The 26,095-nt window shown below is 49.0% G+C and overlaps 1 protein-coding gene across 10 annotated transcripts in view; it reads right to left on the reverse strand.

Annotated features, from left to right (window-relative positions):
- BCORL1 (BCL6 corepressor like 1) overlaps positions 1 to 26,095 on the reverse strand; it is a 62,183-nt gene that overhangs the window by 31,933 nt on the left and 4,155 nt on the right. For 8 of the 10 annotated variants that reach the window (XM_046673668.1, XM_046673663.1, XM_046673662.1 and 5 more), the window contains 3 exons: positions 10,712 to 10,840; positions 5,936 to 6,026; positions 2,384 to 5,656 (listed from right to left, as the gene is read on the reverse strand). In XM_046673668.1, the coding sequence (XP_046529624.1) occupies positions 2,384 to 5,656; positions 5,936 to 6,026; positions 10,712 to 10,797 (3,450 nt within the window). In that variant the 5' untranslated portion in view covers positions 10,798 to 10,840. Of the gene's footprint in view, positions 1 to 2,383; positions 5,657 to 5,935; positions 6,027 to 10,711; positions 10,841 to 17,199; positions 17,280 to 25,555; positions 25,845 to 26,095 lie in introns of those variants that run through there. The other 2 variants (XM_046673664.1, XM_046673665.1) reach the window with 2 other exon arrangements.

Genomic DNA, 26,095 nt, shown 5'->3' on the forward strand with positions numbered 1-26,095 from the left:
CTGTTACTGAGTCATCTGCAAGACATAAGCTCCATGAGGGCAGAGACCATGTCTATTTTGTTGGCAACACTCACAATAACAGCAGCAGCCAGGAACACTGAGCACTCACTATGTGCTAGGCACTGTTCTAAACGTTTACATATAATCATCTCATTTAGTCTTTTTTAACATAGGCTTTGTTGACATATAATTTATTGAGATACAGCGCACAATTCATTTATTTAAGTTTACAATTCAATTGTTTTTCGTACAGTCATAGAGTCATGTAACTATCATCACTATCTAGTTCCAGAACTTTTTCATCACCCCAAATGGAAACCCTGTACCCATTAAGCCGTCACTCCCCAATTCCCCATCCCCTCCAGCCTTAGGCAACCACTAATCTACTTTTTGTCTCCGGCGATTTGCCCATTCTGGACATTTCACATCATCATCTCATTAAATCTTTATAAGCCGTATAAGTAGGCACTACTATTGTCTCATTGTACAGATGAGGAAACTGAGGGCCAGAGGGATTAAGTAACTTGACCAATTATCACACAGCTTGGAAGAAGTAGAGCCAAGATTCAAACTCAGGCACTGGACCTGGCTCCAGAGAGCACACTCCTCATCAAAATGCTGGGCCATCCTCCTGAAGATGGATTCCCACTGCCTGGGAGAGACTGGCATGTAGTAGCTGATCAACAAATGCTTGCTAAGTGCTCAGCGAAACAGCAATACACAAGGAGAGTGGGAGATAGTGTGGCATAGCTGAAGATGAACATGAACTTTGGAGCCAGTGAGCCCGGAGTTTGAGTTCCAGTTCTGCCATTTAACAGCTGTATAACTTTGGGTAAGTCACCCACTCAGTCTGTTTCCTTCATTTTCTTATCTGTAAATTGGGTATAACCTTAACCTCATAGGGTATTGTAAGGATTAAGTTAAATAACATATGTAGGAAGCACTTGGTATATAGTAGGAGTTCGACAAATGGTAACAACTATAACAACATGAATTATTATATTCTTAGTACCACCAAGGGCAGATCGCATTTACCTGAGAAAATGCTATAAATATGCTCTCCTACGTCATGACCTATGTTCTGACTTGGCATGTCTCTGCCATACAGAGGGGGCTGTGAGGTCACTGAGAAAAACCCACCCAAACTCTATCCCTGGGGTTCTTTTTTTTTTTTTTTTAAAGATTTTGTTTGTCCTTTTTCTCCCCAAGAGCCCTGGTATATAGTTGTGCATTTCTAGTTGTGGGTCCTTCTAGTTGTGGCATGTGGGATGCCGCCTCAGCATGGCCTGATGAGCGGTACCATGTCCACGCCCAAGACTCGAACTGGCGAAACCCTGGGCCGCCGAAGCAGAGCACGCAAACTTAACCACTTGGCCACGGGGCCGGTCCCTCCGTGGGGTTCTTAACCTGGAGTCCACGGGTGGGTTTTGGGAAGGAGGTGGGTCCATGAACCTCCTGAAATGACTGGCAAAATTCTGAGGTCATGTTTCTGGAGACAGGGTCCACAGCTCTCATCAGCTCCTCAAAGCGTTTTACAGTCCAAAAAAGATTAAGAGCTTCTGCCACAAAGAAATTCATGGTGCTCCAGCTAGAAAGTTACTCATTAGTGTATATCAACATCCAATTTGAAGACTTGTTAACATAACTTCAAATTAATCCAAATTTGGAATAAGCCCTATCCTCAACTGCTTCAAGAATCTCCTTGGATCACCAGTGGCCTCTGGATCCCCTCTAGAGGACCACTGGATTCAAGTGGAGTCCTCTGGCCCACCTTTTTGCCTAGAACTCTGGCACCATCCTTAGCCTATTAAGAACCCAGACCCAGATGCCCACATGCCTTGCACACCAAGTTCCCAGTGGGCTGAAACCCAAAGCTGCCACCCCAAGCATGAGGCAGGAGGAAACGGGTGGATGAGCCCAGAAGCCAAACTGGCTCTGGCCCCACAAAACTCCAAGCAAATCCTGAGCAGGCTCTCCCAGTGGTCAGAGAACAACCCTGGCAAAGGCCCCTTCCCTCCCTAGGCCCCAAGTTTTCAAGGCCGACGGCAGTCTCAAAAAAGGAAGAGGAAGAATTGTTCTGCAGGGAAGGGCCTGTTATTAATTGATTTCCCTCACCGATACCTTCTTCCGCTTTCCAACCTCATCTGGGACAATGGATTCCCTAGCCTCAGGGACCGAATCATTTCCCACATCCTACAAAATACAAGCCAGCCCCTCCCCATGTGCAAACACCATATATGGAGAATATGACTTAGATAAGGGACAGCAGGTCATTATTCACATTACACAAGCCTTCCAATCAGTTGGGTTCACAGAGCTACTCAAGAATGCCATCACGTCACAGGTTGACCGGCCCTGCTCTCAACCTCTGCCCGGCACTCACCTTGGGTCCGTGAGAACTCCGGACTATGGCCTTGGCTTGTGGCTGTGGCTCCTCACCATCCTTTTCTTTGCTACACTTCATTTTCTTGGGTGGCAGAGATTCAGTCACCCCATCGGTCACCACCGAGTCTGGCTGCCACTTGTTCTTGCAAGCAAAGACGCCTATGCTTTCCTGTTTCACTCGAGCCTGCCCGGCCTTACTCCGAACTTCAGCTTGGCCCCGCTGGGGAGCTGCTGGGAGGCCATCGGCCCGGAAGCAGGTGGCTAAATTGAAGACCACATCACCGTCCACCTTCTCCATTTTCACCCGCCCCAGGTCCACCTGGCTTCCAAGCTGTGAAAGCTCTGTGCTGGAGCCCCTCTTGCCGCTCGGGACCACATCCAAGATAAGTTCCTTGGGGCGGCTGTCATGAGGTAGCAAAGGCAGCTCGGGCATCTTGCGCAGGTTCTGGGGGGTGGCCAGGACCAGCTCATGGGACATGTAGGTGGCCAGCACTTGGTTCTTAGGCTTTGTGTCTCCTGCCAGCTTCAGACCACAGGCCCCCTGGGGGCCTTCCATCTTAGGAGTGCCATCAGGGCAGAGGTGGCTCTCTGATTCCTCAGGCCCCTGATTCACTCTGATGTCCCCACCGCTAGGCTGAACTGACAGCGCCAGGGTCCCTGTCTGAGGGCTGAGAGTCAGGAGGACAGGGTTGACTTGTTCTTCGTAAGGCTTGGCAGCAATCCGGCAAGTTTTGTTCTTTGTGCCAGTGTCCTGCTCTGGAGCAAAGGGGCCCCCAGGCCGTGGTTGCCCCTCAGGAAGTCCATGCACAGCTTCACTGGGGCCAAGAGAGGGCACACCAGAAAACTCAGAAACAACGCTGGTGGGCTTGATGGGCACCCCCTGACTGGGGGTCAGCTGCCCCGCACTGGAAATGCCAATGGAAAGCAGAGACGCTTGGTGGTATGGTGACCAGCCAACAGGCAGGACCTGGGTGCTGGTGGGTTTCCCGTTGACTGAACACCGTGGGTAAATATTTGCTGGCCCTGTGGGCTTCCACAGAGAGAGCTCCTTGGTTTGGCATCCAGGCAGCCCAGGGGCGATGCGGGCTGGAGTGTAACGTTTGACTGTGCTTGGCTGTCCCTCAGTCCCAGCCTGGCTGCCCTTTTTGCCACAGGGGGCACCGGTGCTCTTAGGCTCTCCTTGATCGATGATGGAGATGGGCTCCTGCTTGGGGAGGTGGCGGGGGTCTCGGGTGAGGCCCAGGTTGGGGTCTTTGTTCAGCAGCAGGGAGGCAGGCACTGGGTTGGCCACTCCCACGTAGGTGCCAGGAATGGTGCTGATCAACGCAGTTGAGTTCTTCACCCAGGTGCTTGGGTCTCCATTTCTCACAATCTCAGGAAAGATGACAAAGGGCGAGGAAGTGGAGCCCAGGCATGAGGTGACATTGCTGCTGGCAGCCTGGGTTGTGCGCTGAGACCTAGATAGGACTGTGGAGAGGAGGGCCTTGCTGCTGGTGTGCACAGGGGTCAACACAGGCATGGGGGGTGTCTTGCGTTGGTTCGGCAATGGAAGCTTCTGGCGGTTGGACTTGGAGGAGAGGTCGAGGGGCATCTCGCTGCACTCGGGTGGAGAGGCCATCTCTCGCTCCAGCTGTGGAGGTGACTTGAGGGGAGAAAAGGTGACAGAAGTCCCTTCTGTTTGCTGCTCGGTGCCACCTGGCATCTTGGCGGGGTGCGGTGGGGCGGAGCTCACACTGGGGGCTGGCAGCAAAGGTTGTGGAGTTGGAAGCACCTTGGCAGAAGCGGTAGAGAGGGAAGTATCTGCCAAAGGCCCAGAGACCCCATCTGGCGCAGGCTGGGTGCTGGTGCTGCTGGATGGGGAAGCACAGGGAAGCCTGTTCACCTCCAGAGAGACCAGCTTGGAATCTGAAGTCAGAGGCCGGGCCACAGAAAATGCATATGGGTAAGACCGTAGCTCTGGGGAGGCCAGAACACCAGGGAGACACCTGTCCTGCAGGTAGGATGGCAGGACAGGGAGTGTAAGAGTGGAAGAGACCCCCAGGGTGGTTGGCAGTGTGGCCACACTGAGTGGCTGCCCACAGCTTGGAGGCGGGATATATACCAGCGGCTGGCTCGGGGTCAGTACTGTCCCTGGCTGAAAGGACAGGGGGACTTTTTGCATAGCTGGTGCCTGAGCTGCAGGAAAACACACTCGACTCAAACTAAAGGAGGCTGAGATGGGTGCAGAGGTGGGAATAGCAGTTGGTGTGGCAGCCGGCATGGGCGTGGGGGCTGGAGTAAAGATTGGGGCTGGGGTGGGTGCAGGCACTGGCGTAGGAGCAAAGGCAGGGATGAGGGTGGGGGTAGAAGGAGGGCCAGAAGATGGGGTTGGGGTAGGCATCGGCACTGACGGAGGGGCGGGAGCTGCTGGAGGTGTGGATGCCGGCATGGGAGCCAGAACTGGAGTGGGGACAGGCGCAAGGACCAGGGTTGGAGCCGAAGGGGGCACAGGAGCTTGGATCAGAGCCAAGGGAGGAGCTGAAACTGGGACTGAGATGGGGGTAGGGGCTGGAGCCGACAGGGGAACGGGGCCGGAGGGGGGAGCAGAAGCTGGTACGGGCACCAGGACTGAGGCCGAAACTGAAAGGGGGTTCGAATCAGAGATGAGTGTGGGCACTGATGGTGGTGCCGGAGCCAGAGCCGGGACTGGTGCTAAGGGAGGGGAAGGAGCCGGAACCGAAGTGGCAACCTGGACAGGAACTAGCCCAGAATGGGGCACCGGGGCGGGAACGGAGAGGGGAACCTGGAATTGATCCGGAACAGATGGGGGGACAGAGGCCGAACTGGGAGCAGGGGGGCAGATGGGAGCTGGCAGCGGACTGAAGTTGGTGGTAACCAGAGGCAGGGTTCCCTCCACAGGGACTCCAGTTCCGAGAGTTGCCAAAATGAAAGTATTCTTCTCCCCGACACCGTGCCGAGAGTCCAAGGCCTTTACCCCAGCTGGTGAGCAGTCCACCTGTTTGCTCATTTGGGTGCTGAGGGGAGTCCAGGAGGAGTCGGCCCTGCTGCTGCTGGCCTCAGTGCTGTCAGCAGCGGGAGGCTTGAGCCCGTCTCCTGGGCTGCTCAGTGGCACCAAGAGGCCTTCAGCCTCTGCCACATTCCCAGCATAGTCCATTTTTGGCTGGGGGTCGTCAGGCTTGTCCTCTGACTTGTGCCCAAGTTTTTCTGTTGCACTGCCATCTGGGTCTGCCCCCCGGGCATTGCTGCCACTTCCAACTGCTGTGAGCTCCACCTGCAACGACAGAGCAGCATGCCCATCTTAGCTGGCTCTCTGTGGATGCTACAAGTGTCCCAAGGCCCGGGAGAGGCGACTGCTGGTCCTCTTTGCCACTCGACCAACCACGTCTCGGAAGAAGCAAAGAGAAGCTGGCCAATTTCTGTCTCACATACAGCAACTCCTGGGAAATACCCTGGCCCTTCCTGCTCCCTTTCTTGGGATGGCAGGCTGGGCATGTCACCCAGGCAGTTCAGCTCCACCCTTAAGCGGGTGGCATGTGGCTCCTTTCCTTACCTTGGAAAAACTGCTGCTGACACAAAACTCCTGAGATCCAAAGCGCTGGCAGTCACCTGTCGTGGACTCCTCATCAGAAAGAGGTGCTCTTCTAGCATGGGAGACACAACCAGAGAAGGGCCATGAGGCCTAGTCTTTGGGCCACCGCCACCTTCCCCAGAATGTCCCCTGCCTGCCTGGGTTCCCATAAAATCTTCCCGTCTCACTTCCCTTGGTCGCTTGGGGGAAATCAGAAGGAACTTGGGGGTCCAGGTCACAAACCGGAGCCTCCACACTCAGCTTTGCAAGTTCCTGCAAAGGAGCCCGATCTGACTCGACCCTCCTCCTTGGGCCATGGATCTTGTTTTCTAGGGCTCTCGCCAGGAGTGTGGAGAACACCACAGCATCTTTGCCCTATTGCCTGAGCTTACCCGTCAAGGTGGCCATCCAGGAGGTAGCGGGCATTGCCAAAAGGGGAGAGGTGAATCACAGACGATCTCAAAAGGCATGCAAACTGCTTTTCTCTTAAATGGGATCTTATTTTAAGTCTATATGGGAAGCTGGCTGCAGCGCCATAAGGGTAACCCTTTTCTAAGACAAATAACCACCTCCATTGCATTTCACGTTCTAAATCTGAATCATCACCTATTCACCTGCTGGGCTTGCCTAGAGCAGATACACATTTATTAGCACATGTAATGGTACTGATTCGAGGCCACCAGGTCACTGGGTGCTAAGGGGCATCTCCAAGGCATGACTTCTTTCCCCTCAGGGAGCCTCCTCCCGTTTTCTAGAGTTCCACCAGGTTCCAGCCAGTGCCCTCCCTCCTACCCTTCTACCCATGCCTGCATCCCGCCCCTGGCCAGCTCCCCACTCTCCTCTTGGTCTCCCAGTGCCACTGCATTCTCTCCCATCCCAAAGAGAGGCCTTCAAGGCCACAGACCCCAAAATCAATTTGGTACATTGCAGAGGGAAGGGCTCCAGGCCAGAGAGTTGAGTCTCAAAGGAGGAAAACTCAACTGTACCCCCATCTGCTCAAAGTCTTCTCCAAATTTTGGGTAAGAATCTTAGAAAATGGTAGATCCTGACCAAAAAAAAAGAAAAAAACAGGTCAGACTAGGAGGGCAAAGTTGAAGAGAAGAAAACACCGATTGGAAGTTTGGTATTCTGAATACAGCAAGAACGGCCCACTGTCTGTCCTAGGGAAGACACCTGTGGGGCAGGAGTCGGGGTGAGAGGGACCAGTGGAAGGTCTGGGTGCAAGATGAAAGCTCTAGTAGAAGTGCTGCGGGGCGGCTCCCGTGGGGCAGAGCACAGGAACGCTCTGCACACCTCTGGGAAGGCGTCGGCCTGGGGTTCGCCCCCCTTTTCCAGGGCCTCGCCCTGAGCTCTGTGACAGCCCAGGAAGAAGCCAGCATGGCCTCATCAGGGTGCCCAAAGGGCAGTGAGGGGGCCTGCAGCCAACCCCATAAGAACAGGGAGGGCCCTGCTAACTCCCTCCCTCCCACTGGAACGGGCACGGACTCCAAAATTCTACCTAGCCAAGAGAAGCAAAAAAGCCAAGGGGATCACAGCGGGCCTCTCCCCGTCTTCTCAGGGCTCCAGAAGGGGCTAACGGTGTGGCATGGGCTTATTATTCCCTTTAAAAGGCAGCTAGGCTGACAGAAGTGGGAGGGTCCCACTGCTGGCAACAAATGTGAGTGGCAAACACAACCAATCATAAGGACAGGCAAGGGCTGGAGACTCAGTCAAGGTCTCAGGGAAGGGGAGGAAGGGGGACCTGAGGCAAAGGGAAAACACACTTTGACATCAACTCCTGAGAGACAGGAAAAGTAAGACCTATACCCAGCCTTGGACCAGGGAGAAGCGTGCTCCAACGAGACTGGCCAGGGAGGATTTGGGGGAAGGATGGTGGTGAGGGGAAACAAGCAGCAGTGCACCCCCCTTCACCAACCCCACATGAGGGGCCACAGACGGAAGACGCTATTTATTTATATTCTTTCCCCTTCTGACCATAAAAAGGGGAGCTGGCTGCACCCTTGACCCCCCTTGCTCAGTTCCCACCCCACATAAAATCACCTTGAAAGCAGAAACCCTGCCCTTGAAGGCAGCCACCAGAGAGTGGCAGAGCCAGCCGGCCCAGAGACTCTCAAGGTGGCAGTGGGAGCAGCAGTCCTGGCTACTCCAGGCATAGCCGTGCCTGAGTGCCAGCCCCCAAGGCTCTGGGAAAATGTCATGAGGCCACATTTCCAATCCTCTGAGGAGAGGGGTAGGCAAAGCTAAGCGAACGTTAAATTGCTCCATTGAGCGAAGAGCCTGGGACAGGAATAGCTTGCAGGGGAGGAGGGCACAGGGAGAGCTGGGTCAATTGGGCAAGGTGAGGAGGGTGCGGGTGGTGGGGAGGAGGGAGCAGGGGTCAAAGAAGGCTTCAGTCAGGACTGAAAATCAATCCACCATTTCTTCCCTACAGAGACGACCCTGGGCTGTTATGCTCAAGGCTTTGCTGAACTTAAGCCAGAAACGGCCATAACCTTTCAGGGCCGGTTTTCTAATTACTAAGGGTGAGCACCACTGTCAAACTGGACCTTTGTCAGTTCCTGCTGGGCCCTGCCTACCCGGAACACATCGGGCTCCTTATCTTCTAGCCCCTGCAGACTTTCCCTGCTTGAGTTCCACTGCACCCCGAGACCGGCCCCATTCCAGCCAGGGCCTTCCCCAAACACACCGCCTGGGAAACACCAACCCCCGCCTCAAACTCCTACTCATCCCTCAATTGCAGCTCACATGTCATTGCCTCTGGGAAGCCTTCCCCTATTCCCCCAGGAAGGGTGTCATTCTTACACTGGACTCCAACAGGACCTGTACATGCCACTCACCACCAATGTCCCATGACTATCGGTTTGCTCTCCCTGGGTTAACAAGTATTTGTTAAATGAAGAAATGAATGAGTGCAAGAAAGGAAGCAAGTAAGCAAGAAAACAGCGATGTAGCTGGAGGTCTGACCAGAGTCAGCCACCTGGGGCTAGCAGAAAGCCCCTGCCTCCTGTTGCTGCCAGCCTCAAGTATGCCTGACGGAGCCGGGCAGGCTTCTCAAACCTAACTTTCAGAGTTAACCCCCCAGGTGCAGCTTTGTCCCCCAAACTCCTAAGTTCTACAAGTTGTAAAGCGCCCAGGAAGATGGTTTCTAAATCAGGTGAGATCACACTTTGGAAATCAGCTGTAGCACGGCCTAGACTGTGGCAGGAAGGCGACAATAAAGGGTAGAGGAGACCAGAAGTGACAACACTTAAAAGGTCATCTTAACCACTAGGCATATTTGGTCATTTAACATCCCAAGAGAGGTCCAGAAAGAGGGAAAATCAGGTTTTGGGCCCACTTCCTGCTCCTTTCTCAGCAGAGATTTAGAATGGACAGGGAACCAAGGTAACTTGTCATTGATTTTTTTTCTTTGAAGGCTCTAGTCCAGGTCTCTGCATCAGAGTCTCAGCTACTTATAACTAGTTGCCAGTGAACACTTACACAAATCAATACCACCACCTGCCTTCCCCCAGGTCAGCTCTTAGTAATTATCTCAGGACATACCTCATATGCAAAGGAAAATACCTGTCTTGTGCTGATCTGAGAAGAATTTTGTCTTATTTTCCTTGGTCTTCACATTTATATTCTAAAATTAAATCCCTTTTAATTCCATCTCTAAGTTGTTCCTCAGCTTAGAGAACATTAAACCATCAGGTGCTAATGGCTTTATAAAAATAAAAAGGTCTATTCTCCTAATCTGAACCTCACACAAGTACACACTTCTCCAGTTAAGAACAGAAGAAGAAAGTAGATACACGCGAAGACGTCCATTCCTTTCCCTTCAAAATTACGAACACTCCCCGACATGCGCACACACCCATGCACAGACTTCCAAGATTTACCCAAGCAAACGCCAGATCTTGAATCCCAGGAACAGCCGTATCATTCTGTGTTCTAGGTGATTGAGCTGATGTATTTGGATTTACACAGTCAAGGGACTGAAATGATAGCTGAACGCCAGCAAGCATGGGGGAGCCACACCTTCTCTAAAAATGGGAGAGGCCTGGCAACCATCATACATAGCTCTTTGGCCAAGGGTTATGAAAGTCAAATATAAAATCTGAAGGCCATTTTGAGTGCCCTTCGTCTGGGGCAAGATCAGGAAATGGCACAGCTTGGTCACCCAAATATTTTGGTGAACAGGAGACTGCAAGCACACACAAATCAGGCAGGCATCATCAACTCTCGATTTTGTACGAAAACTACGTTAGGCGGTTTGATCTTTCTTCGATACTTCCTAAGGATCTCACTGCGAATCGTCATTAGCCTCGTGAGGCAGGAAAGTGCTGATCACCAGAATACCCACTAACAGTTCCCAGTATAAAGCTAAATGATAAAACTGCCTTTCTTCCAGGCTTAGATCAGGACCAAAAATATCCTACGCGTATCCTTGAGCACTGAACATGGATGCTGCAAATAAAAACTGCCGTCTCCTGAGCTTCCCCTTACTCCACCATCTGACAGTTCTTAATGAGTAGACAAATACTAATTGGCAAAAGGTCATCTGTTGGCCTCCTCACCTTCATCTGAACAGGGACAGTATGGCAGAGCAGGCCACTCACACAGCCCCAGCCCCATCCCGTCTCAGGAAAATTAGAAACAACCAACAGCCTCCTCCCCAGGGTCCCTCCCCAGGCCCTGCGGTGGCTACCCCTCTGGTGAGTAGGTACCGCTCATGAGAAGGCAGCAACAGCCAAGGTACCTTCCCAGCCTCCTCACCTCTCTTCGTTGATGCCACACATGCGAATCCGGTCAGAACTGGTCCAGTTGTGCACGCCGCTGTAGAGCGGTGCTGTAGAGATCATGACAGCCACTCACCACCAGACAGACCAGCTGTGGCCACTCCCCCTGGGGAAAAAGAACCCCCAAAAATCAAAACTCCTACCAGGGACAGCTGTTTTAACTACCTTTAACAAGGAAACAAACAAAGGTAATCATAGCACCAAAATGTTAGTGCAGTCTCTCTCATAAGCCTGCTATGGAAAATTTCCATCCAAATGGGGATGAGGGAGCACCAGCTTTCCAGGAATCCATAGGTTTCAGGATGGAGACCAGAACACTGCTAATCACCTAGAGTGATTTTTAAATTATCTTAAAGACAGATATGCTTGAGTGTTCGAGGAAATTCAATCTATTTCAGACAGATGAGATGACAGTATATTTTTCTACACACATTTAGCCTAACCAACCACAATTAGGGGGTCGTTCCCACATATGAAGAGTGCATTGAAAGACTACTGGGGACCTTTTTCTCGTCAACTCTCTAATCCATGGGTACTGAAGTATTTGACTGATGTAGCCAATTTCTCTCCAGAGGCAGCACATGCTTTCTTTACAAGCCCTTCAAAAATACTCTACTCTGATTTCGAGTTGGCAGTTACATAGATAAAACGCATCTATTCTAATCTAGTTTAAAGTTCCCTCCAAATCAGACGAAATACTTATTGTCCTCTGACCACAAACAAGCAAACAAACAAAAAACACTGTTCCATCAAGAACCACACATTTCTGTCTTTCCTATCGGTCTGCCATCCCCATGACCTACCACCCCCTTCACCAGCCAACCTCCAGCTCTTACTGTTGACAACCAATGCAATTCACGTTCCAGAGAAAAAGAGGCATCAAGACAAAGAGGTTTATGCAATGAGCTTGTCTTGAGACCCTTAAACCCTTGAGTTAACTTATTAGCTAAAAGCCTTATTCATCAAGCTCAACTGAACAGAACCCTACAGTGATCAGAATTTGATGCTGTTCTCCACTTTCCAAAGAAGTAAATCACAGTAAAATATCGTCACATCAGGGATTTGTTTCATTTATCCTTTGAGCAATTTTCAGAGATTGTCCATATTCAACACAATATCACTTATTCATTCAACAAATATTTATTGAGCGCCTACTGTGGGCCAGCACTGTCCTAGGTACTGAGGATTCAATTAACAAAAAGGGCCAAAAACCTCTGTCTTCATGCAGCTTATATTTTAGTGGGATGAGACAGACAATAAACATGTTAAATGATTCTATGTTACAGTATGTTAGAAGGTGGGGGGCCGGCCCCGTTGCGCAGTGGTTAAGTTCGCACGTTCCGCCTCTTGGCGGCCAGGGGTTCGCCGGTTTGGGATCTCAGGTGAGGACATGGCACTGCTTGGCACACCATGCTGTGGTAGGCGTCCAACATATAAAGTAGAGGAAGATGGGCACAGATGTTAGCTCAGGGCCAGGCTTCCTCAGCAAAAAAGAGGAGGATTGGCAGTAGTTAGCTCAGGGCTAATCTTCCTCAAAAAAAAAAAAAAAGTGGTACAACACAGGCAAAGGGGCATGGCAATGGTCTGGGGGACTGGCAGAATGGGCTACATTTTGAAAGTGGGTGATCAGGATAGGCCTTGCTGAGAAGGGGACATTTAAACATACTGAAGGAAGCAAAGGGGTGAGCCGTGTGGCTATCTGAGGGAAGAGCATTCTTGGTAGAGGGAACAACCTATACAAAGGTCCTAAGGCAGGAGGCTGCCTGCTAAGATCAAGGAAGAGCCAGGAGGCCAGGGTGGCTGGTGCAGAGGGAATGAGCAAGGGAGAGAGGTGAGAGGAGAGAAGAGCCGCATCCCCACCTTCTCTTCTTGGTCCTCACTCCACTCCCTATATCTGCAGCATAGGATGCTGCTGCCCTCGCCCCTTTCTTTGTACTTGCCCCTCTCCTGGCTTTCCTGACTCAGTGCCTGCTGGCTCAGGTGGCGCCTTTCTGTCCCGCCCCCCACCCCGGAAACCTGGCCTGCATCTTCAGTCTCTCCTCACTTCTGCTAGCCTCTCCCATCTCTTCCCCTTCCCTCCCTCTTTTTCTTCCTATACCCACTCCTCTCTCTCTCTCCCTTTCCCTCCCCCTCCCCTTTCAATCTCTCCCATTTCCCTCTATTCCTCCTTCTCGATATTATTATTATTCTTCCAGCTGTCTATTCTCTTCTCCCTATCCCCTCTCTCTCTCAGCACAGTCCTCTCTACTCCAACTTTCTCCCCTTTCCCACCTGTCTTGCCCTGGTCCTTTCCCTCCTTTATCTCACTTTCCTCATCTTCCCCGCAGGCTCCACTCTCCTCCCTCTCCTCCTCCTCCTTTCTCTCTTTCCCCTGCCCCATCTCCCCTCTACTCTGTCCTCCCACCTCAGCCTTCAGTCTCCCTCTCTTGTCTTTCCACTTCCCCCCGTCTCTCTTGTCCTCCTTCTGTCTCTTTCTGTCTCTCTAGCTCAATGTGCTCTCGCTGGCTCTCCCCTACCCCTACCTCTCTCCCTCTGCATGTGTATACGTCAGCCCTGCCCCTCCTCTCTCAGCTCATGAGCTCCCACAGTTTCAACTCACCCCTTCACGCTGATGACTCCCAAATCTGTAGCTCTAGCCCTGACCTCTCTCCTTAGACCCAGACTAGAATTTCCAGCTGCCAACAACTCGCTGTTAATTGGATGTCCACGGAGCCCCTCAGACTCAATGTGTCTCAAACCGAACTCATTATCTGTTCCCATAAACCTGCTCCCCACCCCCCACGCCCAGCATGTTTCCTATCTTAGTTAATAGCACCACCATCCCCTAGCCTGGAAATTTCAGTGTTGTCACCTCCAACTCCTTCTCCCCGCCATGGCCCACATCCAATCAGGAGTCAAGCCTTAATTATACGATCTCCATCCTCTCCTTCTACCCCTCTCGCCACTAGCCTGATGCAGGCCCTCATCATCTCTCACCCAGAATATTACAATAGCCTCTTAACTGGTCCCTCTGCCTCCCATCTCTTGATTCTACAATCAATTCATCTTCTAAAGCACCAGTTCGATCACGTCACTCCCTCCCACCTCCAAAGCTTTCAATAGCTTCCCTCGGTCTTCAGAATCAAGCCTGAATTTCCCAGCACAGCATTCAGGGCCAGCATGACCTGGCCTCAAACCTCCTCTCTAGCCTCCTCTTCGGCCATATCCTACTATTTCCCGGCTGCCCTTGCGGTCTCGGCTCCTGACTGGTCCCTGCATAGCCCATCCAGTTTCAGGACTTTGCTGTTACTTCATCCTGAAACGGCCCCTCCTGTGCCTCCTCTTCCTCTCTTATCCCTCAACGCCTAGCTTAAATGTCATCATGCCATCTCCCCAGGCCCAGCCCCTGGTCAGTTAACCCCTCCCTCTCTGGTTCTCCTCAAACATTTCATTCAAATGTTCCTCAAACCTTCCCACCTCTACCACAGCACTGATTCGCATTCTCCTCTGCAGTGTGGCTGGTTGGGGGCATGGCATGTCTGTCTCTCCCACCAGATCAACCAGCTACTTAAAGTAAGAAATACCGTCTTTTCTGTCTCTGGTTCCTCTGCAATGTCTTACACATAGTAAGTACTCAGTAAATGCATGTTATGTGGATGTGAATCCTGGATGAGAATTGAGGTGATGACCCTGAGAAATTATAAGAAGCAAAGTCAACCAAAAAAAAAAAAAAAACGCGTCCACCATGCTCGCTTACTATAGAAAAGATGTTGTCATTCAATGAGAAAACTACGCATTGTCTACAGCACACCCTTCCCAGCTGCCTGATTCTGGCCCGGTTCATTGTCTTTGGGCTATTTTGCACCTCTGTAAATTGCAGGTAACTGATGGATATGCAAACTCTGTCTTGTCCCATAGAGTTCGGATTGACCTCCCTCCCCGCTGTGGAAAAACCAGTTTTGCCTCCATTTGCAATTCAATTCCTTTACTCCATATAAATTTGTGCTTTTGGACTTTTACTTTGAACCGGCTATAACATCTGTCTGGTTCCTTTGTTGATTAACGAGTAAAATAAAATCTTTAACACGCATTCATTTTTATATGTACGAGACTCATGATTTCACTTTTTCCTGAAAATTATCTTTAACGTTACTAAGACAGTTATGTGGGTTAACAGATAATTTTAGAAAGATTTCAACAAGGAGTAAGACAAATGGATTGACTGTCTCACATCAGTTCACCAGGACCCCATTCCCTGAACATCCTGCTTAATCAAGTTTTGACTGTTTCTTAGACTATCTTGGAATATCCTAGTTTAAAAAACAACAGCTCAGCAGGTTGGCTGATACACCAGGTACTTTTTTCATCTTTCCTCTCTATGAAGCATTAGAAGACTCAGGCAACGGAAGGAGCTGTTCTCACCGTAAGATGAATTTCGACACAGGGTATAAGTTTTACCTGCTGCCTGAATATTTGTGGGCAGCAGATATAAGTCATTCACCATGGCTTTTTCACTCTTAGGTTGATTTTTGTTCTGTTTAGAGGGTATTAGTAGATTTCAGGGCCTGGGACAGAAATCGTGGGGGCGGGGAGGGGAGGGGCAGTCCCAGCATTTGGAAACAGAACAACATATAAAATAGCATCACCTAGATAAAGAAGCTTTTAGATCCCAAACAAACCCCAAAAACAACAACAACGAAAAGAAAACCAAGTAAAAACCAAAATAATTACTGCACAATACACATTTTATGATTGCCTAGAGAGCAACACTGATACTGGGTATCCCCATTTTCACAAGATCCTGAAGATGGAGCACCTGCTTAAATCTTAGCCTCCCACTCTTACATTATGATTTTCAGCAGAGCAGCACCCCTGCCTATGTGAAGCCCACTGCTACTAATTAACAGTAGCCTTTGTGGAGGAGGGGAGGAGGGGTAGAGAGCACAGGCAGGAGAGCACCAAGCTAAGCGGTCTACACGAGAAGGCAACAACTTGTCCTCCCACACAAGAAAGAAAGAGGTCCTCTCAAGCCAGAGAGTCAGCAAAGTGACCTTCTAAAGAGGCCCTGACAGTATCAATGACCACATAGGATAGGAGGAGTCAAGATGGCCAACATACACCAATGTCTCCCAAGCTAGAATCAGTGAGGAGCTTGTTCAAAATACAGATCCGTAGGTCCCAGCCCTGGAGATTCGGATCCAGTAGGTCTAGGGTTTTGTTTTGTTATTATCATGTCCAACCAAATTAGTAAGCACTCAACTGTACACTACTTCTCAGGAGAGGTGAGCAGAAAGGAACAACCTTACTACAGACACGCCACACTTGGCAGGTTCCGCTGGCATACACACTTGTGTCCCAGCGTGCTTTCTTTCACAGAGCCCACATTCATGTGTGGCATGTGTTCCCAATCTCTCTCTCTCTGATGGGAACCATCACATCAAAGGCAAAAGGCGAAGTTCCTAAAAGGAACTTGGAAGAAACCTGGTAATCCCAAGTGACCCAGGAAGCACAGGCACAAGGATATGAAATACCTCAAAGGATTTTCCCAGATGTCACAACCATGTAATTGTTAAGAAATGAACAGCTGCATGGCCCCAGAATCAAATGCTGGTCACTGCCTGGAAGGCAATGGGACCACCGTGAGCTATCTCCACTTTGGAGGGAAAAACTCAGACACATCCAACTCGTGGTGAGAACAAAGGAGAGCATATGCTCCACCAACCCAAAGTGGTAAGCGTGGCTGAAAAACATAAACAAATAAGACATTTTGATCTAGGAGGCACATACATTCAGAAATAGAAGGATCAAGATCCGAGGGAATGAATCCAACAAGCAGGCAGCAGAGAGTAGGTAGCCAGACATAATCACCACACTACGAAATAGGGGAAACCAAAACCAAAATGGACTAATAGGAGAGCGATAACTTTAAAATGGTGAAAATGGCAGCCAAGTGGAGGGGGAGCAGGTAGTAGAAAAGAAAGCATAATGAAGCAGAGATCTTTCCCAAAAAAATCCAAAAAAAAAATGCTAGAAGACAAGGGCAGGTATGAAAGGCATAAAAGAGAAGCCCATGGCATATAACAACCAAAAGGGAAAAAATGAAATAGGGGAACCTGAAATATTTCACCATCATGGGCCAAACTGAAACACTGTGGGGAAGCACTGAAGACAGACATTTTAGAAAAGTTTAGGGAGAATGTGTTATCAAAAGGAGAACCTCAAATTATAGCCCAAGTCAGGGTTCGGGGGAGTTGGTAATAGGGGCCAGGCAGCATTAAAATCTCAAAGGAGATTTTACAGATTGGACAGACTTTCTTGGTTTTGTTTTGAAATGAAGATGCCAAAACAAGGAGGTTTCACAACAACTACAAGCAAAAGCATGGTCGTCGTGCATATGAGGAAGAACAGGACGCGAAAGGAGGTAAGAGAGCATCTATCTGACAAATGTTTTTTACCAAGGTACACATTGTTTAAAAAGTTTTTAACCTTGAAAATGACCAGACGGGGCGTTCATCCAATAGACAAGTTCTCCAGAATCACGTAGCTCCTCTTGGGGCCAAAGACAATTGGCACTGGCAACATATGGGACACAACCAGGCCCTCTACACGTAGCATGTAACCTGCCCCTTTCTTCATGGCTGGACTCTACCATCAAGACAAAATTAAGAAGGTCTCAGTTAAACAAAATCTGATCGTACTCCTCCAGGCTTCTTTTGGTTCACACTGCCTGGTGACCTGGAAGCAATTATGACTTTAAAAAACGAAAGAGATGGAAAATATTCATCTTGAAGCCTGGGCCTGAATCTGTCCTCAAGAGGATAGGCGGGGCCAGTAGACAGCTTAAGAAGGAGGGTTGGGTCAGTGATGACTAATGAGTGAAGGAAACCAACTTTGGGACCTATTGCTCCAATAAAAATTCAGAGCTCTGGGTGAAGCTCCCATAAGACAGAGACATTCAAACTTCACAGAAACAAAGGAGAAGCCATGGCATTCCCCCACTTTCGGAGAAGCAGCATCTAAGACACCTCCAAGGAGATCCAAGGGACCACTGACATTGAGATCCTAGGGCTAAAAGTGAAAGGCCATGACTTCTACCCAGTCACTGGAGTACCTTTAGAGAGAGGTCAAACATCTCAAAATCATTGTTTCAACAGGAAAGTGGACAGTGTACACATACCCAACAAGGATAACTTTACCTGACTTTAGAAAGGGAACCCCTACCACAGATCTTATCCTGCTTGTTGCTCTGCCTTCTTCCATGTGTATTCAACAGGAGACTAACATTCCTGTTTTCCCGACTTAACCACATATCCCAAACCTCACCCTCTCATGAGGAAGTTCTTCCAACGTAGATTGTTCTAACTCAATAATTCCTCATACAAGGGTATTCCAATATTTTCCCAGGCTTTCCCCACAATATCTGTATTCCCTCATCTTTCCCTCCCATTAACAAAATGTCATTCCCTGATACTCAAGAGTCCCTTATACATGCCCCAGTCACTTTACTTTGCTGCCCTCCACGCAAAACAGCTTCCTCTACCACCACACACAAACATACACACACACAAAATCAACTGGAAATAATCTGCTGGGCAACTGAAAGGAGGAAGAGGCCGTTTGCACTGTACATCCTAACCTTCTGCCTGACTAAATCTGTTCTAGCACTTTCTAGTTCCCCTGGGTTTTTTTTTTTTCTATCCAAATATTTCCACTGGTTCTACCCTAAAGGATCAGTTTTATAAGGAACATTGCACCCTGTTCCCAGATACATTAATTTTTTTGTTTTAGATTGGCACCAGAGCTAACAACCGTCACCAATCTTCTTTGGGTTTCTTTCTGCTTTTTCTCCCCAAATTGCCCCAGTACATAGTTGTATATTTAGTTGTGGGTTCTTCTAGTTGTGACATGTGGGATGCCGCCTCAGCGTGGCCTGATGAGCCACAGTGCCATGTCCGCGCCCAGGATCCGAATCGGCGAAACCCTGGGACACCGAAGCAGAGCGTGCGAACTTGACCACTCAGCCATGGGGCTGGCCCCCAATTCTTGTATTTACCGAGAAGGCTAAGTAGTTGCCTGCACACGGCTCTAGCATGGACACCTTCACAGACTCCTTGGGTACCTCCGTGTTTAAAAACCTTGCCTATAAACATTTATGAGACTGGATACGAAGGAATGTTAACTATCTGTTAAACACACGAGAGCTTACTCCAATGTAGTTACCTCCAAAGTGGCCACCTTGGGAGGCTAGCCATTCATCTCAATGGAGTGGCCAGGGCTTGCGATCCCCCTGGAGCTCTCTGGTGAGTATTACCATCCAATCTCCTCGCTAGTGCTGAATCCTCATCCATTCAGAGTCAATTCGATGTTTAAAAACTATCCACACCCATTCAGAGTCAGCTAATCACACAGCAGCAACACCCCTCAAGAGTGACATACTCTAGGAGCTACAGCCAAAACTTGGGGGGGGGACCTGGAGAGCATTTTCAGCCCCCATTTCTCTGCCGTCTCAGACATCCCACTATGTCCATTTACTATGTCATCTGCAAAATAGGAATAAACTAGTCCCTGCTTAAAATTGAGAATAACTTGAAAGGACCAAAGGTAATAGATTCTAAAAATGAAGTAGGCAAAAGCAAAAGTTTTCATCTCTCACTTACATTTTCATACCACCAGATCGTTTCAGCTTTTCTACCTACTGCCATGATACTTTTTTCCTATTATTCAAATAGTATGCACTTCCATTTCCTGCTGTAAGGAAATTTTACTCCATTTAAGGAAAACACCTCATCATAGCTTTATACCAGACCTAGGATCTGGCTACAAGATTTTGTACAACTTCTAGGTGTCAGAGATATCTAGAAAACCTAAGCACTCATCATGCAATTAATCAGTCCTTTTCCAATACAAAGCCACCTCAACATGTCACCCTAAGTAACTAGGGTCATCTCTGAGCACTTCTCACTTCTACTAGATCAAAAATAAGAGTTGGCTATCCTCAGTCTTCGTCATCAGCAGGACCATGTGAATATCTGGTGTGTCTTTCACACTCCAAAGTTGAATCATTGTAATCCGAGACTTGAATCCCTTTTGTGATGCTTCTGTGTCCTCCCTGCCATGGACTGTGACAGTGGCCCTCAGACATCTCCATTTCCACATTCGTGATATGGAATTCACGATATGCAATTTTTCATCTAAAGAGGATTCCTCCTCACCAAACTTTGGCCTTTTTTTTTCAAGTCTCCTTGACATCTTACGCAAATATTTGGAGAGGCCATTATCAGGCTATTTTTTCTATTCTCTCACCCCAGACTATGGGTTCAACTCATCTTATACATATTACTCATTCTAAGTAATTACTCACACATACTAATACACTATTAGCTCTCAGAAATTCAAACTCTCAGTATTGTCTCAACCTGCTACCAGTCTATAGGTTCCTCAAGGCTAGAAAGAATATTTTCTACTGCTTTTAATAACCCTTCCCAATAGTGTCTAGCATGATACAAGGCATATAATATACACTCAATAAATACTTACTAAACTACTGGGAAAAACTGAAATCCTTTCTACATCATAGGGAAACAGAACGCCGTGTAAAAAGCACTGAGTCTGGGATCCCTTTTACTTCCCTGCTCTCTCATAAACTCTCTCTTCTTTCTTTTCCTTACTTCCACAATAAAGACAATCACAGAAATAAATTAAAATTGGACCAGGGCAAAACAATAAAACCAACTTCCAATTATCTGAGTGTGGTTTAGCCACAGCTAATTTTTAAACCCAGTTGACTTACTGACTGCCTTCTACCACATACAGTAGATACGTGTTCAGGGAACAACTCATTTTAATATTTGCCTAAGCAGAATATAAATAGGAAGGTAAATCTGCTGGGGAGGGGGGCAGGTAGAGAATAATAATGCATTTCCAAAGTCAAACAGAAGTTATTAATTTGTTAACTGATCTACTGTGTTGAGCTGGCCTGCTATCACTCTCTCCCTATATTGGCATAGCTGATTGCTGGCATCAAAGTCCACTCCGGCTGCAGAGAGGGATTCTGTTTTACAGCACATCATTTTCCTCTGCTCAGAAGTTTGGTTTGGGGATACCTGAGCTACTTGAGACGTTATTCTCTCCCATCCAATTGCTGACGAACATCCTTGTCGTAGAGCCACACCAGACTTGGGCTTTATCTACCACCTTTTGTAGAACTTCCAGCTGTCAGAGACAGCTGGAAAGCCCGACCAGTCATAATGAAACACAGCAGCCCTTTTCAGGAAGCAATGGCTTTTTAAAATGCCACCCAAGTAAACTAGGCTTGGGTCATTTTTAAGCATGACCCAAAATGTCCCCTGAAGTTTCCACTGGATATATACTCTTCAGTTCCTGCCCTGAAATATTGAGCAGTGTTACACCACAGCTGTTAAAGAAGCTGCTACTTCCACCTCAAAGGTGGATGCAATAATGCAGTGATGAGCCAAGCGATCTCTTCCTACTACCCTGTAAATGCTAAATATGTACTGATACAACAGGAATATGGAGAAAGAGCACAGAGAATCAAGATATAAGGGGAGTGCTCAGTAGCCATTGATGGTTTTCACTCTGCCACCATGTTTACCATAGTGTGATATAAAAGGTAATGTCACAGGACACAACTGAATAAGAAAAACTAGATTGTACTCATAGATGCCATTTATTGGGTACCTGCTATGGACCTGCTGCTATGGTCTATATAAGACATCATCTTGCGTAATCCTCATAGCCCCGTGAGATTCGGGTGATCATCTCCATTTTATAGATGAGAAAACTGAGGCTCAAGAAAGTTAAGTGACTTGCTTCCTGCCACACAGCTAGGAAGTAGAAGAGCCAGGACTCCACCCTCAGGCCATAGGATGTCTCCAAAGCCCTCCAGGTAATTCTGATGCATGCTGAAGTTCCAGAACCACTGCTCAATACTAACCTGTGCCTGGTACAATCAAGTTAAAGTGAGGAGAGTCTCGTCATAATAAGATACCTAATCATCTCATAGACCCAGGGACAGAGTGCATCGACTCATCCCTGGAACGAGAGTCACGCAGAGCGCACTTCTCTACAGAACTGGGTAAAGCGAAAATTTGCTTGTTCTCCTCGTCCCCAGACACCAGCATTATAACAAAACTCAACTGTACCCTTAAATGGCACTAACACTAAGATTTCTAGGCATACCTTAGCAATGAGGTAACCAATTTTGTTTCTTAGCAGACAGTGGGTAAAGAAACCCGAAAAACAAAGCTTTGCCTGCCCCCCAGTACTCCGGATTCTTCACAGACACTTAGCTTAAGGTCTTCTTAAAATCCAAGCGAAGGCACTCCCTGCCTCACACACTCTCAGGAATAAAGCTGAAAATGACTAGTTTACAAACAATAAATCATCCCTCTTCAAATTCATCACAATTCACTGACCAGGGAAATATGACCTTGACCTGCAGCCTGCAGCCACTTTTTAAACAATTATCCATTTTTTAATGTTTTATGAGGAAAGGATAGCTTCTGCTTAAAAAAAAAAAAACAGGGAAACAGAACAGCATATTTGAATTACGGGGATAGAAACAGAGTTAATTTCACTCTTGATCAGAATTCAACTTCAGTTCACCAAAGAAAGTTTTCATCATAAAAGACTGCTTTTAAGTTATAAACAGTGGGAAAGTGTATGATTTAGAAAAAGAACAGTTTCTACATGATTTTAAGGATGATGATTCAAAAACTGGCATTAATAAAGCCTAGTTTGTATGTGAGATTATATAAAATTCTGTACTAGCATCCTAGTGGCTGAAAGGTAGATTGCTTCTTATTACCTCCCTCTTTGGCCATCCTGATGCTAAAGCTCCTGGCAAGCACAGACTCACACCTGCCTGGAACTGGAGCATTCAGAAACGTCCTTTCTTTTTGAAAACACAAAGGTCTAGGGTCTTGCTTTCCCCTTTCGTAATCATCAGGGGCTGCTCCCCTTTCTTGCCTATTTTACCTCAACGATTCCCACTTTCCCCAGCGTTTTCTCTGTTCCCCTCTAGTGCTTACTTTCCCACCCAACTCAACCACGAACTCCTCCTCTCTCAACCCCAGATGCCGGTGGACACCAGCAAACAGCTCTCTACTCACTGTAGCCATTCTATTCCATCTTCAACTTAGCTCAGCCCAGAATCAATGAACCACTCCAGATGTCCAACTCCTGATTAGCGCCTCTCCTCCACACCCCCACCACACCCTCCAATTCTGGCCCAAGGCTCTCAGGCCACTGTTCTTTATCCTGTTTGCTCTGGAATTTCCATCATTCACCTCCCTATATCTAGGATTCCTCCCACAACCAGACTGGAAAAACTGGTGTATTCCCACTTTCTCCTTCTTCCAAGGCCATCTATTTAGGACTGTGAATTCCTTCCCCCATTTGGTATCCACATTTAAGTCTAGATTTTCTAATTATTGCTTAGACTTATAAGCCCTGGATCCCAGCTAACCTCTGCTTCCTGGGCCCTCCTAGGGCAGAGACTATCAAAGGCAAGTTTTTACCCTCCCCACACCAGCTCCAGATGACATCTGAGTAAACGGCTTCCTCCTTTGGCTCGTTATTCCACCCTCTTTCTCTCACATTCTGCATTTTTTACCCTATATACTATCTCTAAGTTCTCTATTTCCTTACGGGTAAATATATTTATATTTCTTCCTAAATGCCAGTTTCTCCCAACCCTATTTTTGCCCAAGATCCTCCTTCTCCCTTGCCCCAACCTTAGTGATTCTAGCATGAAAGTGTAAAGAGTCTTAAAGGTTCTCCAAACTTTACTTTGGAAAACATTACCCTGGAGTTTTCAAGGTTCCACCTTTTCCTTAGTTGGCCCTAACACAGGCCCAGTGATGTTCACCTTTCTGCCCCCTTCACTGCCCAACCACCCCCATCCTGACTTCCCTTTTTGCCTTTCTTCTTTATAGCATTTAAGTCCTGTTCCTCCACAATTTTGTTCTCCTAAAACAAGCCCCTCTCTAAAGCCCAGAATCCAGACTCACTATGTCATGAGATCCTCTGCCATCTGTACTAAACATTTCTTTCCTATGTAGTGAACTGGAGCATGAATAAAGCAAAGAGACCCCTGGAGGAAACCCCTTTGCTTCCCAAGAAAGCCTATGGCACTGAGAAAGAAAGAGATCCTCAGGGCGGCCTGGTGGCACAGAGGTTAAGTTCACACGTTCCACTTCAGTGGCCAGGGGTTCATGGGTTTGGATCCCAGGTGCGGACATGGCACCACTTGGCATGCCATGCTGTGGTAGGCGTCCCACATACAAAAGTAGAGGAAGATGGGCACGATGTTAGCTCAGGGCCAGTCTTCCTCGGCAAAAAGAGGAGGATTGGCAGCAGTTAGCTCAGGGCTAATCTTCCTCAGAAAAGAAAGAAAGAGATCCTCCCTTCCTCCCTCCCTCTCCTGGTAAACCAAAACAGTCAGATCTACCAGTGCCCTTGGTGCAGCCACCATTTCTTCTGGAACTCCCCTCCACTCTGTCCAATGCAGACTCCAAAAGCAGAGCTTACCAGTAACTTAGCTTTCCTCTGCCCTATCCCAAGAATTTGCCATCTTTTCCTTATGGCCTATTCTAAGAACTAGTCCTCCTTAACCCAGACATTAGAGTTCCCTCCCCTTCCTCCATCAATGACTTCTCAGAGCCAGAACAGAAAGAAACCTACCTACCATTGCTGCAAAGTTGGTAACAGGGCCAGCCCTCTTAAAATCAATTTGTGCCCCACAGCCTGTGCTCTTCTGCCCCACAGCCACCCCAAGGGCAGCCGCCTCAGTTGCCCGATCAGAAGATGAGTCTGCCTATCAATAGCCACATGGCTTAGTCAAACTGCCACGGCCCTCCTAAACTCTACCACTCTTCAGGTTCTCTTGAGTCACCAAGCCCCCTGCTCCTCCTAGCTCCCCCAGTCTTTCCTAGTAACTGCTTCTCCCTCAAAATTTCACAGGTTCCTCTCCCAAACTTTTGCTTCTATTTGGAGCCTCTGGATGATTCTTGGGATTGGGTTACCCCATCTAATCCCAGTGGAACCCCCCCAAATGTCTTTCCTACATGCTGTCCTCTTCAGTACCACATGGTGACATCACTACCCAATCCAAGGACCCCTAAACTCTGCTCCACTGTGCCGCCTACAGTCTCTCCCCAAAAATAAGCTCCCTCTATCCCAACACTCAAGGACAGGACAGGTAAACCGAGAATTAGATGACCTTTAAAGTCCCTTCCAACCTTGGAATTTTATGACCAACCTAATCCACTCCCAACTCCAAATACATCCCTCCGTTCATTTTCAAAAAACGTTTCAGCCATGGGACTCTGAGAAATGGCTTTCTAAGTTGAAAGAACCATGGGGCTACCCAGGGTAGCTAACCTACAACTGCACCCCCAGAAGTCTCACCAAAGATTGCTGCAATTATACTCCACCTCTGTGCCACGGGGAGGACCTCCAAACTGTCTTGAGAGTATTCAGCTGTCACACGAAGTGACCGGACCTCCTTCCCACACTGCGTAAAGAGCCCCTAAACCCTGGGCTAGACGTGTCCTCGCCAAGGGACGCCTGTCCTTACTGTCTACTCTAAGAGACACCAAGAATGAATAAGTATCACCACGTCGACAGCTTCATACAGCCAACATTGAACATTTCAAAACAATAAAACAAAAACAGAGTGCTTTCACTGGGCGAAGGGGGAGGTGCGGGCGGAACAGAAGGGCACCCCCACCCGCCTGTGCTGTTGGCCTCCCGGGTTTGCAGTGTGCTTCCCTCCCGCCTTTCCCTCGACCACATCTTTCCCTACAACAGTCTCCCGCACCTCCATAACGCGAAATCCCCAGCCGAGGTGCGGCCGGCTCCTCCCAGCCTTGCCCCGGACGTCCCTCCGGCCCAGCCTTCCTCTCGGCGGGACCCCGGCGAGGAGAGCCCCCTCCACCGTCCAGTTCACCTCCCTGTCCCTTCCGGGGCCTCTGGGTGCCCCTGCAGGGTTCTCTCCCGAAGCAGAACCTCGAGGAGTCAAGCCCACGAGGCCCGTCGCGGGACCCACCCCCCCTTCCTCCTCCCAGCACCTCGTCCTCCATGCACCCAGGCCCCGGGGCTCTCCGTCGTCGTCGTCCGGGCTTGTACCGCCCCCCGTCGAGGGCTCCACCCCCCGCCTTCCCCCGCCCCCAGGACGGCCCCCTCCCCACCGCGCGCCGCCTGCGCCCTCTGCCCCGGCACGGGACTCCCTTTGGCCTCCGTTCCCCGCCCAGAAGCGGCGGCGGCGGCGGCGGCAGCAACGGCTGCGGCGGCCCCAGCAGGAGCAGCAGCGGCAGCGGCGGCGGCGGCAGCAGCGCCGCCCCGGCCCCGCCCCGCCGCC

Source organism: Equus quagga, chromosome 10 (genome assembly GCF_021613505.1).
Source record: "Equus quagga isolate Etosha38 chromosome 10, UCLA_HA_Equagga_1.0, whole genome shotgun sequence".
In the NCBI taxonomy this organism is placed as follows: Eukaryota; Metazoa; Chordata; class Mammalia; order Perissodactyla; family Equidae; genus Equus; species Equus quagga.